The 15637-nt window shown below is 49.5% G+C and overlaps 1 protein-coding gene across 3 annotated transcripts in view; it reads right to left on the reverse strand.

Moving 5' to 3' along the window:
• Positions 1-15637, reverse strand: part of CACNA1A (calcium voltage-gated channel subunit alpha1 A) — a 225827-nt gene that overhangs the window by 30735 nt on the left and 179455 nt on the right. For all 3 annotated transcript variants that reach the window (XM_036240417.1, XM_036240416.1, XM_036240418.1), the window contains exons 25-31: positions 14742-14841; positions 12950-13110; positions 11414-11551; positions 8941-9142; positions 7689-7853; positions 4535-4645; positions 382-465 (exon numbers count right to left, since the gene is read on the reverse strand). In XM_036240417.1, the coding sequence (XP_036096310.1) occupies positions 382-465; positions 4535-4645; positions 7689-7853; positions 8941-9142; positions 11414-11551; positions 12950-13110; positions 14742-14841 (961 nt within the window). The remainder of the gene's footprint in view (positions 1-381; positions 466-4534; positions 4646-7688; positions 7854-8940; positions 9143-11413; positions 11552-12949; positions 13111-14741; positions 14842-15637) is intronic.

Raw genomic sequence — 15637 nt, forward strand, 5'->3', positions numbered from 1 at the left:
TGAACCAGAAGTTGTTAATTTAAGCAGAAAGGACTTGAAGCTGGTTCCCCCAGGTCCCCACACTGTGTGGGGTTTGTGGTGGGACTCAGTGCTCTCAATGCACTCAGCTCCACGGTTCATTCATCAGTCAGTGATGCGGGCAGTTTGAGCTGCAGTGCTGGCCCCATGGCCATGGCTTTGGGGACCCTTGTCTTCTTGAGTCACCCTCCTAGGGGGCCACCCTTGCCTCTGGGGGCCCTGCTTCTCCCTCTGCTCATGGCCAAGTACTGGCAAGAGCCAGCTGTGGCTGTCGGGACCTGCTGCTTCTGGATGACCTCTTCCCTGTCTCCCCACTTCCTCCCAGCCAGGAGATGCCCAGAAAGAAGCCAGCAGAAAACTTACCCCAAACTCAGTCACAAGGATGTCGGTGATGCTGCCCAGAACAGTCACAAAGTCGAAGATGTTCCAGGCATCGCGGAAATAATTCTAGAATGGGGACCCGCAAGACAGATGCCAACTCAGGATTCCATGCCCAGGCCAGCCTGGGGCACAGTTGCTGATCAGCCCAAGTGCCTGGGACAGTCTTGGTCATTTAAGTGGCAAAAATGCTACTGAGCCAGCTCCTCTGAGTCGCCCTTCCACAGAACCCCAGGCTTGCCATTGGCTTGCCTGACTCCAGAGGGGGCCTCCAGGTCCCTCTTCAGCTCTGCTGGGGAGAAGACCTTGGAAAGGCCTATTACTCATTTACACGAGACAACAAGCTCAGAGAGTGAAGCCACATAGGTGAGTGACATGGAAGTGAAGGGTCAGGATTTGACCCCAGGCTGGGACTTTGAGTCCAGAGTCCATGTTCAGGACCCAACTGAATGAAGACTGTGTTTAGAGCACACCCTCTAGGAGCATGGTCACTGGGTTTACATCCCAGCTCTGCTATTGTCCAGCTGTGTGGTTGAAGGCTAGTGACAACCTCTCTGGACCTCCACTTCCTAATCTGGAGAAGGAGAACAGGAAGAAGGGTGCAGAGGCCTTCTGGGCACACACCAGCTGCTTGTCCTGGCTCCATGGTCAGATGGGGCGCGTCTAGTTCCAGTGGACGGGCTGTGAGCAGAGGCAATGTAAGTCACTGCTCCGCCAGTGCGGGGCCAGAGTCAGAGCTCCCCTAACTCTGGCAACCTGGGACATTCTAGATGGGCCTGCTCCAAGGGTCTGGGTCCCTGAATAACTACAGGCAAAGAGCCCTACCCGCCGTCCCCGCTGAGTGTCAACTGAGATGTGAGGGTTGTTTGTTACTGTAGCTGACTGGATAGGTCCTGATCCGTACATCCCTGGGCTGGGTGCTGGCTCAACCAGGACACACAGGTACAGCATATTGTTGTTAAAATACTGAAATTTTCCACCGGACTTGCGCCCACACCAAGCAGTACCCATGCCTGGATCTGAATGTCTGGCTTAGACAGCCCTCCCCTAAAGGCTTGTTGGGATTCATGCCAAACAGAGGCCTTCCCAGCATCCTCACAAAGCAGAGGCCGGGGTGTTCTAAGTAGTCAGCTCCTCCCCTGAGTGTCTGATCCCGTGGCAGCCACTCTGCCTCATGGAGAAGGGCCCAGGCTTTGGAGCTGTGCTTCCAGGATCAAATTCTTTTCAGCGAGGTTGTTAAATGTCCTGAGTTGGACTCTGTGGGCCTTGGCGCCCTCTTCTGGAAGATAGGGTATAACAACAATCAGATAATGGAATCTGAGTGGGATTTGGTATATGTATAGTAGAAGTTTAATAGATGACATTGTTGTTTTACAATTACCTAAAAGCAATTCAGGTTCTGCTGGCACTTTTAGTATTTTAGTAGGTGCTGCTGGGGCCCTGTTCATATCCCTTCATATTATGACTGTGCACCTTCGTTACTCTGCCCAGGGGCTTTCTCAGGCTGCATATTTGCTGGTGAATTAACAGCTCCAGGTGAGCAGCCTTTTACTATGGCGACGGGCACTGGAGGATAAATACCCCAACTCCCTCCCCTGTGAATGGAATGCTGATGTGCTCTCTGCTGCCCTCTGGAGGTCCCCAGCAGAACTGCAACCTATACTAGATACCTGGCCCCAGGCCCTGCCTCACCCTGTCTCCCCTACCATGTTTCCTGGGGTCACCTCTCAGATAAATTCTTTCCCCTCAGTCCTTGTCTCAGGTTCTGCTTCTGGGGGAACCTAAAGGAAGACAAATTCCTAGGTGTGTAGTGACAGGCCTCAAGGCCCCTCTATGGCCTAAATTTCACATGGGGAACTTGGGGCTTCATCTAAAACTGAAGGGGAGGCTTTGTGTAGGCCCCTGTAGGACTGACAAAGGCTGGGGAGATGAAGCCTCAGCCCCTGGCAGAAAATCACTTTACCAGAAGATTGATTAGGAATGAAAAGTCGCCTGACAAAGCTGCATTGCCAGGCCTGTGGTTCTCTCATTCCGTAGGTGTGGGCACGGGAGCAAAGAGGCCAAGTGCCCTGCTTTTCCACACAGCTAGAAAGGGGATGAGGCAGGTCGGGTACAGCAGAGCCCAAGCTCCTCCCCTTCACTGTGACTTGCCCCGGTGGCATTCCCAGGGCAGGAGTGCTGAACTGGTGCCAGTGCCCTGGCTTCAGGGTACTTCCCCTGCCTGGCGGGTACTCAGTGCAAGGCCTGACACCTGGGCAGTACCCTGGCCTCCCCTGGGGGTATTCACTAAAAATACAGATTCACGCCCTGGCCCGTGTGGCTCAGTTGGTTGGAGCACTGTCTCATGCACCAAAAGGTTTTGGGTTTGATCCCCAGTTAGGGCACATACCCAGGTTTCGGTTCGATCCCTGGTCAGGGTGGGTGTGGGAGACAACTGATCGATGTTCTTCTCTCACATTGATGTTTCTCTCTCTCCCCCTCCCTTTCCCATCCACTCTTTTAAAAAAAAAATCAATAAAAATAAATGAATAAGATGAAATCTTTAAAAAATACAGATTCAGCCCACCCACCTGACCAAGTGGATCAGAATTTCGGAGGGTGGGTCTGGGGCATGATTCAATTTAAAAAAAATCTCTCCAAGTACTTCGGATAGGTAGCAGAGCTGGGAGCCACTGCGTTGGAGGAGAAAGGCAGGGCAATGAGCTTTATTATAACCCTTCCTAGCATTTACTGAGTGCTCACCGCCAGGCTTCACCCTCAGTCTCCAACACATTCTTTGCATTTAGGGTTTGCAAGAGCTCTTCTGAGAGAGAGGGGCAGAGGGCAGGCCCTTCTGTGATGTAGGAGAGAGGGGTGAGGTGATGGAACCTGGATACGATTTGAATCGAGATCTCTCTGGCACGAAAGCTGACGTCCGTTACCACTTCGGGAAGCCAAGGTGAGAGCCAGGCTACACCCCCGAGACCCAGGCTTACACCACGTGCTGTAGGTTATTCTCTTCAGAGAAACAGGCTAATGGGGTGGCCAGGAGGGAAGACATCCTGTTTCAAGTCTTAGCTTGGTCACTCACTGGGGACCTTCTTGAAGTCACCCCAAGTTACAACCCATAAAGCTCAGGCCTTCATCACCTTTTTTTTTGGTACAGTGACCCTTCTTGGCCATCTGGGAAGACCTTCTGAGAGTAAACTCAGAATTGCAAGAATATGATTGAAATATGATGATCAAAATAGGTTTTAAATGGTTAATGATGAATGCACTTCTTCATTAACATATTAAATAAGTACTTTCAACAGTAAAGAAGGAAAAAATATATTAAATAAGTTTTAGTTGTGGGTTTAATATCTAGCATTTTGAAGCAATGATGAGTGCGAACTAAACTCTGAGGTTCCTGCAACCTCTGTAATGCACTAGGGAAGTGTCTGATTCTATGGGTGACACAGACTGCATTGTTAATACTGCAGGGGTTTGTTGTCTGCCTGCAAGATGGAAGGAGATGCTCAAGTCCAGTTAGCAGCTGGCAAAAAATAAAGATGTGATTTTTTTCACATGTAGTATCACAGGACCCCCAACCACAGATCCCTTTGGGCTAAGACCACATGCATTACTGGGAGATAAAATCAAGTGAGTGGGGTCTAAGCTGCATTAAAAAAAAAAAAAAAAGATGGAATCTAGTAGAACAGACAACTTCAGAGTTCAGGGCATGTGATAAGGGTTGACACTAATTTTGTGACAATTTCATTTCGATGTCTATATGCACATCTGTTTGCTGGGCTCCACTGTAAAATATATTTCTCACTGTGGATTGCAGTTAGAATAGTTTGAACTTCATGGACTTGCCCTGTCTGGATATCGGTTTCCTTATTTCCAAAACAGATGACAGTTACTCCTACCCACTCGGTCATTTTGAGGAACGGCTGAATAAATACGTGCCTTGCACACAGTAACAGTCAACATGTGCCGGGTATCATTGGTGTCACTTGGCAAGCACGAGAACGTCTAAGTAGAGTCTGTGGGTGTTGGAGGGATGCTGAAGCCACCACTGGGGTTGGGGGTCTTGGGGCCAGGTGGGTAGACCACCACCCAGCACCTAGTGCCCCTCCCAGCTTCCCTCCAACTTGAGCCCTAAGGCTGTACTTACCAGAATCCCAAAAGCCATGACTTTCAGCAGACATTCCAGAGAGAAGAGGGAGGTGAAGACGATGTTGAATACCTTCAGAGCTTCTTCATAAGCAGATGAGGCCCCATCGAACTAGAGTAGGAAGAGGGAAGGGCGTCAGGGTCAGTGGCAACAGGGTCTGGGAAGGCGGCTTTGTGGCTGTCCTATCCTGGGCCAGACACAATTCACATTTGGGGTCCCTGGTGATGCCTGTGGAGCCAACTCACATCAAAACAAAAACTCCTGCCCTGGCCAGTGTTGCTCAGCGGTTAGAGCATCTGCCTGAGCACCAAAGGGTCTTGGTTGATTCCTGGACAAGGGCACATAAGGGGGTTGCAGGTTCAATCTGTGGCCCCAGTCAGGGTCATGTGGGAGGCAACCAATCAATGTGTTTCTCTTGCATTGATGTTTCTCTCTCTCTCTCTCTCTCTCTCTCTCTCTCTCTCTCTCTCTCTCCCACCCTCTCTCCCTCCTTCCACTCTCTCTGAAAATCAATGGAAAAAATATCCTCAGGTGAGGATTAAAAAAACCCCAAACAACCTCCTCCCTACCCCAAATCTCCTTTCTTGAATCCTGTGTTAGATCCTGGGACAGCCTGGCAGACAAGGCTCACAGGGAAGCCTAAAGCATGCTCTCTTGTAGGACTTCCTTTATTTTCCCAGATCTCTTTTTTAAATTCCTACCTGCACGCTCTGTGAGATCACACCCAGACTCAGTTTACAACATTCCCAACCCCAAAGGATTTGTTGTATCCCTTCCCAGTCAGTCACCTGCCCCAGAGGTAACCGTTTTGACTCCTTATGAAGTATCTTGACCAAAAGATTTAATTAGACTTGAATCTATAACCTTTAGACCTAATGACCAAGTTATAGGAAATAGGGCAGATGGAGGAAGTGCCCTTGACCAGGAATCAAACCCGAAACCCTTTGGTGCTCAGGCAAAGGCTCTAACTGCTGAGGATGTTAAAGCAACCAGAGAGAGAATCTTTGTCATTCGGCTCATCTGGTTTCCTCAAAAGCTCAAGAGCGAGGAAAAAGAATAAAGGTATAGATGGGGAGGACAGAGATTTAAAAGACAAAAACTGGAGCCCTGGCCAGTTTGGCTCAGCAGTTAGAGTGTCGGCCCCGCAGATCAATGAGTCATGGGTTTGATTCCAGTCAAGGGCACATACCTTGGTTGTGGTTCATCCCTGGTCGGGTTGTGCAGGAGGCAACCAGTCGATGTGTCCCTCTCACATTGATGTTTCTCTCTCTCTCTCTCTCTCTGTCTCTTCCCCTCCTTCTCACTCTATCTGATGATAAACAGAAAAACAACCCCACAAAACTGGCTCTGGCCAGTCTGACTCAGTGGTTAGAGCACCGGCCCACGGACCACAGAGTCCCGGGTTCATTTTTCGCTAAGGGCACATACCTCGGTTGCAGTTTGTCCCCAGCCCCGGTTGGGGTCGTATGGGTGGCAGCCACTTGATGTGTCTCTCTCACATCGATGTTTATCTCTCTCTTCCTCCCTCTCTCCCTCCTGCTCTATCTGAAGATGAATGCAAAAATGTCATTGGGTAAGGATTAAAAAAAACAACCACCAAACCGGAGGCCATGTGTAGCCACTTAGATCTTGGCTCAAAAAACAACTCACTGTAGCCCTGGCCAGTTTGGCTCAGTGGTTGGAGTGTCGGCCTGCGGTCCAGAGAGACCCAGGTTAGGTTCCCGCTAAGGGCATGTACCTCGGATGCAGTTTGTCCCCGGCCCTGGTTGGGTTGTGCGGGTGGCAACCACTCGATGTGTCCCTTTCACGTCGATGTTTCTCTCTCTCTCTCTTCCTCTCTCTCCCTCCCATTTTATCTGAACGAAAAGTGGGAAAATGTCCTCGAGTGAGGATAAAACAACAACAACAAAACAATTCACTGTAAAAGACATTTGGGGAACAATTCAATATGAATCTTAGAGAATGAATTATCACTCATCTTGTCAAGCATAAGAAAATGTAGGAAAGTGTTCTTTTTAAGAAATTCATACTGAAGAACTTAAGGGTGAAATAGTGTGGTGCTTATAATTTCAAATACTTCAAAAATAGATGCAGTGTCCACACCAGGTAAATTCATAGAGACAGAAAGCAGATCGGTGGTTGCCAGGAGCTGGGGAGTGACTATTGATGGGGACAGGTTTTTTTTGGGGGGGTGATGGAACTGTTTGGAAGTTGAGGGAGGTGGTGGCTGAGCAACATGATGAATATACTAAATGTCACTGACTTGTACGCTTTGAGATGGTGAATATTACATTATGTGAATTTCACCTCAATAAAAAAATGAGTAAAAAATAGATGAAGGTAACAGTAAAGTGTTTCAGATGCTTAACTATGAGTGATGGGGACTGGGTGTCCATGAGGGACTGGACACTCCGGGTGTACACAGGGATGCAGCTGGAAATGCAGAGTCCCAGGCCCACACCAGACCTGCCTTTAACAAGATCTCCAGATGACCCATGAGCACAGTAGTTTGAGAAATGCCGTGCTCTGCTATCTGCTTCTCTTGTGCTTTTTTGAAACTGTTCATCATCATAACAGTGAAAAAAATAAACAAACTCTCTATGGAGAAGAGTTTTTGAGGGAAATAGGCACTGCTTTTTCACCAGTTTAAAAACTTGCAGCTCAATTTACAGAATATTTTTGCAGCGTTGAGAAATGTGCTAATGTCTGCCTGAACTATCTCATTCAGTCCTCCTCTCCATCTGGGGGGAGAAAGGTGCTATTATTAACACCCCCATTTTCTTGACTGGGAAACTGAGGCCCTGAGAAGTCACGGGTCACCATGCTAGGTTAAGCAATGAGTTAAAGGGCAGTGCTAGACTCAGATACAGGCCTTTGATCTCCAAAGCGCCAACTGAAAGGTTCTGACTCTTCTCCCTGAAGAGGCTCTGTGGCCCTGAGGGTGGCAAGGTCCTTACTGGTCCCTCCTGTGCCGCTGGAAGGACCTGGACAGAGTGGTGGGAACTGTGTGTCAGGCAGAGGGAACAGTTGGAGCTTAGGCTGGGTGGGGCAGCGCGGCCTGTCTGGGAGACTCGCAGCAGGTGGTCCCATTCTGCTGGAGGAGGGCAGGTGTGAGGCGCAGGGACACGGTGGGGTGACCAGGGCCGGGGCTCACCTTCATCATGAGCACGATGGTGTTGAGGGCGATCATGGCCATGATGGTATACTCGAAAGGCGGAGACACCACGAACTGCCACATGCGGTACTGGAAGCTCTGCTTGTTCTGGGGCATGTGTCGGGTCAGAGGCTTGGCACTGATGGCAAAGTCGATGCAGGCCCTCTGTGGGAAAGAGGCCAGCGGCGTGAAAGCCAGAGGAGGAGGGAGCCAGGCACAGAGCACCCTCCATTAACCAGCACGGCTCTCCGGCACACCTGCCCCAGCTAGGATTCCTGGGCCCCCAGACGCTCACCACAATGGCTCTCTTCTCCTAACAGTCAGGCTCCTTGAGAAGTCACTGTCTGCTAGAACTAGCGCTGTCATGTTCCCTGTTATCCCATGGAATCCCCTTAGCAAACATGGGAAGTGAGTACTATTAATAGATCCACTTTGCAGATTAGGAAAATGGAGGCTCAGAGGGGTTAACCACTTGCTTGAGGTGGCGCAGCTCTAAATTTAAACTGAAGTTTCACTTTGAAGCCTAACCATTCTTCCCTACTGAACACGTTGCTTCTCTTTCTCTTAGAAGGAGGGAGAGAGGGAGGAATCATGGTTATGACATCTTAGGTGTCAACAGAGTAGAGGAAGGATACTTTCTAGACCTTCCATATCCTTTCTAGATATACCTTGGATAATGCTAGAAGGACAAAGGACCATGTATCTACACTCTGTTGTACTGGATTTTCATTCATAAATATTCACCACTCCTCCCAGGGGGACATTATACTTCCCTCCCCACTGAAATCACATGGACTTCACTCAGGCTCATGAAATGTGAGCAGAGGTGACTTGTGCTACTCCTGGGCACAAGCCTCAAGAATTGGACAATGGTTTGCCATAGATATTCTTTCTCATCTGAAGCATCTCGGAGGGAATGAGGATAACAATGACATAGAGCAGAGCCACTTGGACATGCAAAGTAAGCAAGAAATCACCCCTTTTATGGCTACCTGGCATTGAGATCCTGGGGATTCTTGTTATGGAAGCATAACCTAGTCTAAACTGACTGATACATATACCTTCTGTCTGATGTATTTTCCTCTGGAAACCACAGGAAGGGCTTCCCTGCAGACTGGGTTCTGCTTAGAGAATGCCGCTGTTCCCTCCCCACATGCCCCCAGAAAGCTGGCTCCTCTGTGTGTATATATGTGGGAAGGTGGGGGTGGGGAGTGTTCATTTCTAAATGGGGGATGCAACTGGAAAGTGGCACCTCATTTTTCTCCAGGCTGTATTCCTCCATCATCTTGTCCCCCTGCTCCTGGAAGGTGATGATGATCAAGGCCACAAAGATATTGACAAAGAAGAAGGGGAACACAACAAAGTAGACGACGTAGAAGATGGACATCTCCATGCGGTACCCAGGGCTGGGGCCCTGGTTCTCGAAGGTGGCATCCACAGAGTGCTTGAGAACCCTTTGAGGACCGGGTGGGGAGAGGGGGCAAGTGAGACAAGGGAACAGGAATGGAGAGAAATATTAAGAGAAAATGGACAAGAAATAAAGGTAATCATTGTTTTCTGACTTCAGTTACCATGGTTACTTTACAAAGCTATAGGCTTCCTACCTCCTTTGTCTTCGGGAGTGTTAACAACATCACTTACTCTGACAACCATGAATCGCAAGCCTGTTATGTACCAAAAAATATGTTCAACAATTTATTTATTTTCCCAGCAACCCTCTTAGGGAGGTTCTTCCTGGCTCCATGTGGCATACAAGGAAACTAAGGTTAAGCAATTTAAAGTGATTGCTGAAGATCACCCACTCAGACGGGGAGAGCTGGAATTTGAAACCAGGAGTGAGTTGGGGGTCGCAGAGGCAGGTGTGCGTGTGTGCACATGTGTGTGTGTTTAAGCACAGGTGGTGAGGAGCTGCAGAGGTGTAAGGGGGGTGCATGTGAGAGGGTGTATGTGCACAGCTACTCTGTCCAGCCGCAAAGGCTGTGCACTGCTCAAGGGCTCTGCATCTAAGGGTGCTGCTCACACTTACATATGATAGATCTGTGTATTCATGACGACAATTTTTTGGCAGGTGGCCATGAAGTGCTTTATCTGAGCAAAATCATTAAGTATATTGCAAACGGTTTTCTGACAGATGGAAGTGAAGTCTATTGAAGAAGTATCTTTAAAATTTTCACCCAGCCCTGGCAGGTGTGACTTAGCGGTTAGATCGTTGGCTTGCGCACCTAAGGGTCTCGGGTTCGATTCCCGGTCAAGGGCATGTACCTGGGTTGCAAGTTTGAACCCTGGCTCTGGTTGGGGTGTGTGTAGGAGGCAACCAGTCAATATGTCTCTCACATCATATGTTTCTCCCCCCACCCCTCTCTCTTTCCCTTCCATGCTCTCTAAAAAAATAAATGGAAATCATATCCTCAGGAAGGATTAACAACAAAAATTCACCCAAACGTGCCCAGAGGGCCAGCCCTGGCCCCAGGTGTGTGAGCACTGAGTGTGCGTGAGTGAGCAGAGACGTGTGGGTTGGCACGTCTGCTGAGAGGAGGCAGGGGAGATGGAGGGCACAAGCTGGAACCTACCCTGCCTTCAGTGGGTCCTTCCAAGACTCTGGGAGAAGAACCTGCACCTGGGCGAGGACAGTGAGGCGCTCGCCTTGGGCGCAATTTAACGGAGCACCAACATCCTCAATAATCAAGATAATAGTATTTTACTGCAACATTTTAATAAGAGAAAATGAATGCCCCAAAGCCCAGGATGAACAACATATCAAAATTTTAATTTTATATCCTCACCCGAGGACAGTTTTGCATTTATCTTCAGATAGAGCGGGAGGGAGAGAGGGAAGAAGAGAGAGAGAGAGAAACATTGATGTGAGAGAGACACATCGAGGGGTTGCCACCCACACAACCCCAACTGGGGCCGGGGACAAACTGCAATGAAGGTACATGCCCCTAGCAGGAACTGAACCCAGGACTTTCTGATCTGCAGGCTGACGTTCTAAGCATTGAGCCAAACCAGTCAGGGCCAACATATCAAAATTTTAAATAAAGGCAGGGTCCGGTCTGGCCAGTGTGGTTTAGTGGTTGAGTGTCAACCCATGAACCAAGAGGTCGCTGGTTCAATTCCTGGTCAGGACACATGCCCAGGTTGTGGGCCAAATCCCCAGTGTGGGGCATGCAGGAGGCGGCCAATCGATGTTCTCTCTCATGGTTGTTTCTCTTTCTTTCTCCCTCTCCCTTCCTCTCTCTCTAAAATCAATTAAAAAAAAAAAGACAGGGTCCAACCCCGCACTTGTATGGTTCAGCCTCACCATCTCGCCCCAGGCCTGGCCCCATCTGGGAGAGGATGGTCTCACGGTCAGCCTTGGACAGTGCCATGCCCACAGCCCCCTCCTGCAGATTGGCATTCACCAGCACAGAAAGGGTTAAAAGGACTGACTGCCTGTGTACACCAAGCCTTTCTGTAAATTAGAAACAGTCCCTTCTGGGAGGTCCCGGGATGCAGCCCCTCGGCTCAGGGCCTGGTGAGCTAAGTGAGGGCTGCACGTCTGCCTCACAGACCACGTGTGGAGGCTGATGTGGTGGCGACAGCCCCGCAGGCATCTAGCAGGTCCCCATCTCGGGGAGCAAGGAGCAGACTACCCCCTCCCAGATCATTCTCAGCGCTGGGCTCTCAGATCCTTTCTTCTCCTGCTCCCTGGGGCCTCTGTGGGGCTCTCTGGCCAGGCCACTTACTGTGGCCAGCCTTCTCCGGTGGACACGGTGAAGAGGGTCAGCAGAGCCCACAGCACGTTGTCATAATGGAAGTCGTACTTCTTCCACTCTCGGTCCCGTGCCTTCACCTCGTTCTTCTCATAGAGGAGGTACTTGCCACTGCCACAGAAATGGGGCCATTAGTAAGGGGAGGAAAGGGGCTTGGGACACTTGTCTTCGGCTCCTGGGGACAGGAGAAGGAGGAAGAGGGGCCCACCAGCCCACACTGCCTCTCCCACAGCCCGGGAAGCAGCAACACCCCCTGGAGGAGTGTGTGTATCCACTTGGAGACAAACCCACGGTGACTGCATGACCCTGCGACCTATGGGAGGGCTGACTCAGAGTCTCGCACTCGCTTCCAACTTGAAAACTTCTAGTCTTAGGGGGAGCCTCAGATTTGGGGAGGTTAAGAGCAGGGAGAGAGAGAGAGGCACATTTCTGGGCTCATCAGGCCAGTGAGGGTGGTGGCTGCTCCTCGTTGGGGCAGAAATCAAAGCTGAGCCCCAGGCTTCTAGCCAAATGCCTGGGATCCTTCCGGTTCTAGGAACTAGCCCCCTAGATAACAACAGGCCGGCATTTGCTGCACCAGCAACAACAGCGGCATCACTGAACGCTCGGTGAAATGAAGGGCTCAGCATTTTCCTGAGCTGGGTTCAGAGCTTTCCATCCTGAGAGCCATAGTCCCTTACCCACAATGCCCAAATCCAGAAAGTTCTGAAAGCCAAACGCTCCTCCCCTAACTCAGGGGTGGGCAAATTATGGCCCCTCTAGTTTCTGTATAGCCCACAACCTTAGTTGTTGTTTTTTTTTTAACATTTTTAAATGGTTGAAAAGAAATTATTCATGACAAGTAAACATTATATAAAATTCAAATTTTAGTTTCCAGAAAGTTTTACGAGAACACAGCCATGTCCATTCGTTTGCCTGCTGTCTCCACCGCGCCTGACCTGCAGGGCGGCACTGAGCAGCCCGACCCAGCAGTCGGCGTCTGGTCCTTGACAAGGTCTGCTCACCTCTGACCTATTCCTTTGGCAACAAAACTGGACCCAACCGAACTTGAGGCTCTTGATACTTGTTATTTATCCCATTTAGTGCAAATAGGTACGTTTCCTGGCAGAAACGTGGTGTTTGAGAACTGGGCTTCTTTGGACCCAGCTGAGTGCTAGGCCCTATGTGGGACACACTATATATAATATAACCTTTCTAAAATCTCAAAATATTCTGATTTAAAACACATCTGCCTGTGAAAGTTTCAAATAAGAGAATGTGGACGTGTATTCCTATGCCCCACTTGACAAAGCTGGAGACTGAAAAGTTAAGCAACTCGTTTATGGCTCATCCCAAAGGGATGGACAGAGACTTACATTCACAACTATTTTTCCTTCTACTCCAGCTTCAAGTGGTTTCGGTCAGCCCACTCCCCATGCCCAGCTGCAGCTCCCAAGCCCAGGGACCGGCGCCTCTGCCGCTCCCCACCCGCCAGCCCCAGTGGGGATGCCTAGGGGAGTGGAGACCCACCGACAGTCTTTCTCAAACTCCTTGGACTCGTCGGTGCAGTGGAAGAACTTCCCCTTGAAGAGCTGCACGGCCACCACGGCAAAGATGAACATGAACAGCATGTAGACAATGAGGATGTTGAAGACATTCTTGAGAGAATTCACCACACAGTCAAACACGGCCTGATGGGTGGGGTGAGAGAGGGTGTGAGGGGCTGGGGCCTGCCTAGCTCTGCCTCCAGCAGCCCCTAATACCAGAATATTTTGTCATTATTCTTATTTTACAGACCAGGACATAGCCAAGTTAAGGCCACACGATGCCAAGGCTGCACCTAATCCTGAGCGTCTATGTACCTAAACCGCCCAATCTCAACCCCTGGGAAGTGGAAACGCCTCTCTGAGCCTCTCCAAGTGAAGTGTGTGGGGAAACGTCCTCAACGGAGAGGTAATTTCCTGTTAATTTTGTGTCCCTGCCTCACACCCTCCCTGTTCCTTATCACCTGGAGTTCTGGATTTGAGAGATGACTTTATGTGTCCAAGAGATTCTGCCCGGGGCAAGATGGAACCCTTCCAGCATCCCCCAGAGAAGGCAGGGGTCCTGACCTGGAATTTCCCTACCCCACTCTACTTGTAATCACACTGGGTGCTAACCATGAGTGGGCACCAAGGATCACTAAAGCTGCTGGGATTACAGGCTTGCTTCGCCAGCTTTCCCCAGGGGGAGAGAGTGCATAGCTTTCCTGGGGCTTTCAAAGGGGGCTGTGCCTGGAAGATGGCAAAGAACCATCGAACCACATACTGCTGGAATTCCATGTATTTCAATGCAAGCGCACGTTCACATTCAAAGGGCAGACTCATTTAATCTCTGTTAACATTCCTCAACATATTGGCATTCATATCAGTATTTCCAAAACTGTGGGTGGGTGGGGCACCCCTGGTAATATCAGACATGCCTTTAAGTCCTATAGGAGCCCAACACTAAGTACCATCGAATCATATGGTAACCAAGTTATTCTTGTCCTGATTCTCTTTCAATCCTTTTAAGAGCAGGAAACGTCTTCCTCAGTTGCTACTATGTACTATATTAGCCCTGAAACCGACACTTTCCCTTTTAACCAAGAAAGAGCAGCACCCATGTTTAAAGCCTTTGTCAGCAACAGTATTCAGCTAGCATGCTTGTTGAACAGATACTTAGTTTCACTTTCTGTTAGCAATGGGTTCTGGTTTTTCAATTTGAGAAACTGGACATCGCATTTCCTTTTAAAATAAACCCACATAAGTAAAAGACAAAGGGACTTGATTTAAAGAAACATTAAGTAAGAAATAATGCCCGCAGGTGGCACATACATCTGAAACAATGCGCTTAAATGACTAGGTTTCATTTTGTTTCTTCTTCTTCTTCGGAATGATGAGCTTTGGGGAAATACTGGGTCATGATATTTTGGAACAGGAGATATTGGAGCCTAGAAGAGGTAGGTGAAAAGTTAAAGGTTATGTAGGACCAGAAACCTAGTATACTGCTGCCCAGGTTAGGGTTCCCCTGTTTTATCCACACGACGCCCTCATGTGAATTAGGAAAAGGGATTATGACCTTGTGGGAGACATTTCATCTAATGAAAAATTGTCATAATATATAGATTTTGTTAGCTCAATTCACTTTACTGCCATCTGCTGGCAAGTTGTGGTAATAACTATATCCATTTACAATGGCCTGATGCTAGTAGCACCCTTGTCCATGCAGTGTCCTTGAGCAGCATGCAACCTGCTGCCTATGCATGGAAACCCTGTCAGGCCTCCGCATGCCCCACTCTCACCTTGAGCTTTGGCAACCGCTTGATGGTTTTTAGAGGTCGTAGCACCCGGAGGACTCGGAGAGATTTGATTGTGTTGATGTCCTTTCCTTTGCTATTGCCACTGTGGAGGGATGTTAGGGTGGGGAGAAGGGAAGAGAGGGAGCGGAGGTCAGGCTGGGTGGTGGGTGGCCCACAGCTCCACATGAGTCCACCCTTGAAGTGTGGGGTGAGCTTGGCACAGCCCCGCCCCAAGAGTGGCTCAGCTCCCTGCTAGGTCTTGGCCGGGGAGCCAGTGAGCTGAGGACCTTTTGTGGTTCTGGGGTCAGGGGCTTGTTGAAGTACCTCCACCACCTGTCTGGGCCTGAGTAGCTGCCTGTCCCTCTGTTCTCTCTCTTTTTTTAAAGGGAGTAAATTTTATTTTATTCATTGATTTTAGAGAGAGAGGAAAGGAGAGGGAGAGAGAGACAGAAACACAGATGAGAGGGAACATCGACTGGCCACCTCCTGCACGCCCCCCACTGGGCATGTGCTCTGACCGGGAATTGAGCAGGCGACCTCTTGGTACATGGGTCGATGCTCAACCACTGAGCCACACTGGCTGGGCTGTTCTCTTTGGAGGCGGGCTTGGCCAGCTCTCAGAAAATAAGTTTTTTTTTCACCCTTCCAATGGGATTCAGGAAATACTTAAGGTGGTCCTTAAATCAACACCCCCTGCCCCCAATATTCCCTGAGTCCACAGGAGGGAAAGAGCCAGAATATCAGATGCTTCATTCTTCAGGGCTCTTTGCCCATCGTTGTCATAGTCCACCGGGTGTGAGTCTTAGCAGTGTAGGCTTTGGGGATGCCATGACACCCTTAGCCAATCAGGACTCAGGCCCCCTAAGAGGAGGGCACTGGGTTCGGCCATCAAAGCTTGT

Source organism: Molossus molossus, unplaced genomic scaffold, assembly GCF_014108415.1.
Source record: "Molossus molossus isolate mMolMol1 unplaced genomic scaffold, mMolMol1.p scaffold_m16_p_4, whole genome shotgun sequence".
In the NCBI taxonomy this organism is placed as follows: Eukaryota; Metazoa; Chordata; class Mammalia; order Chiroptera; family Molossidae; genus Molossus; species Molossus molossus.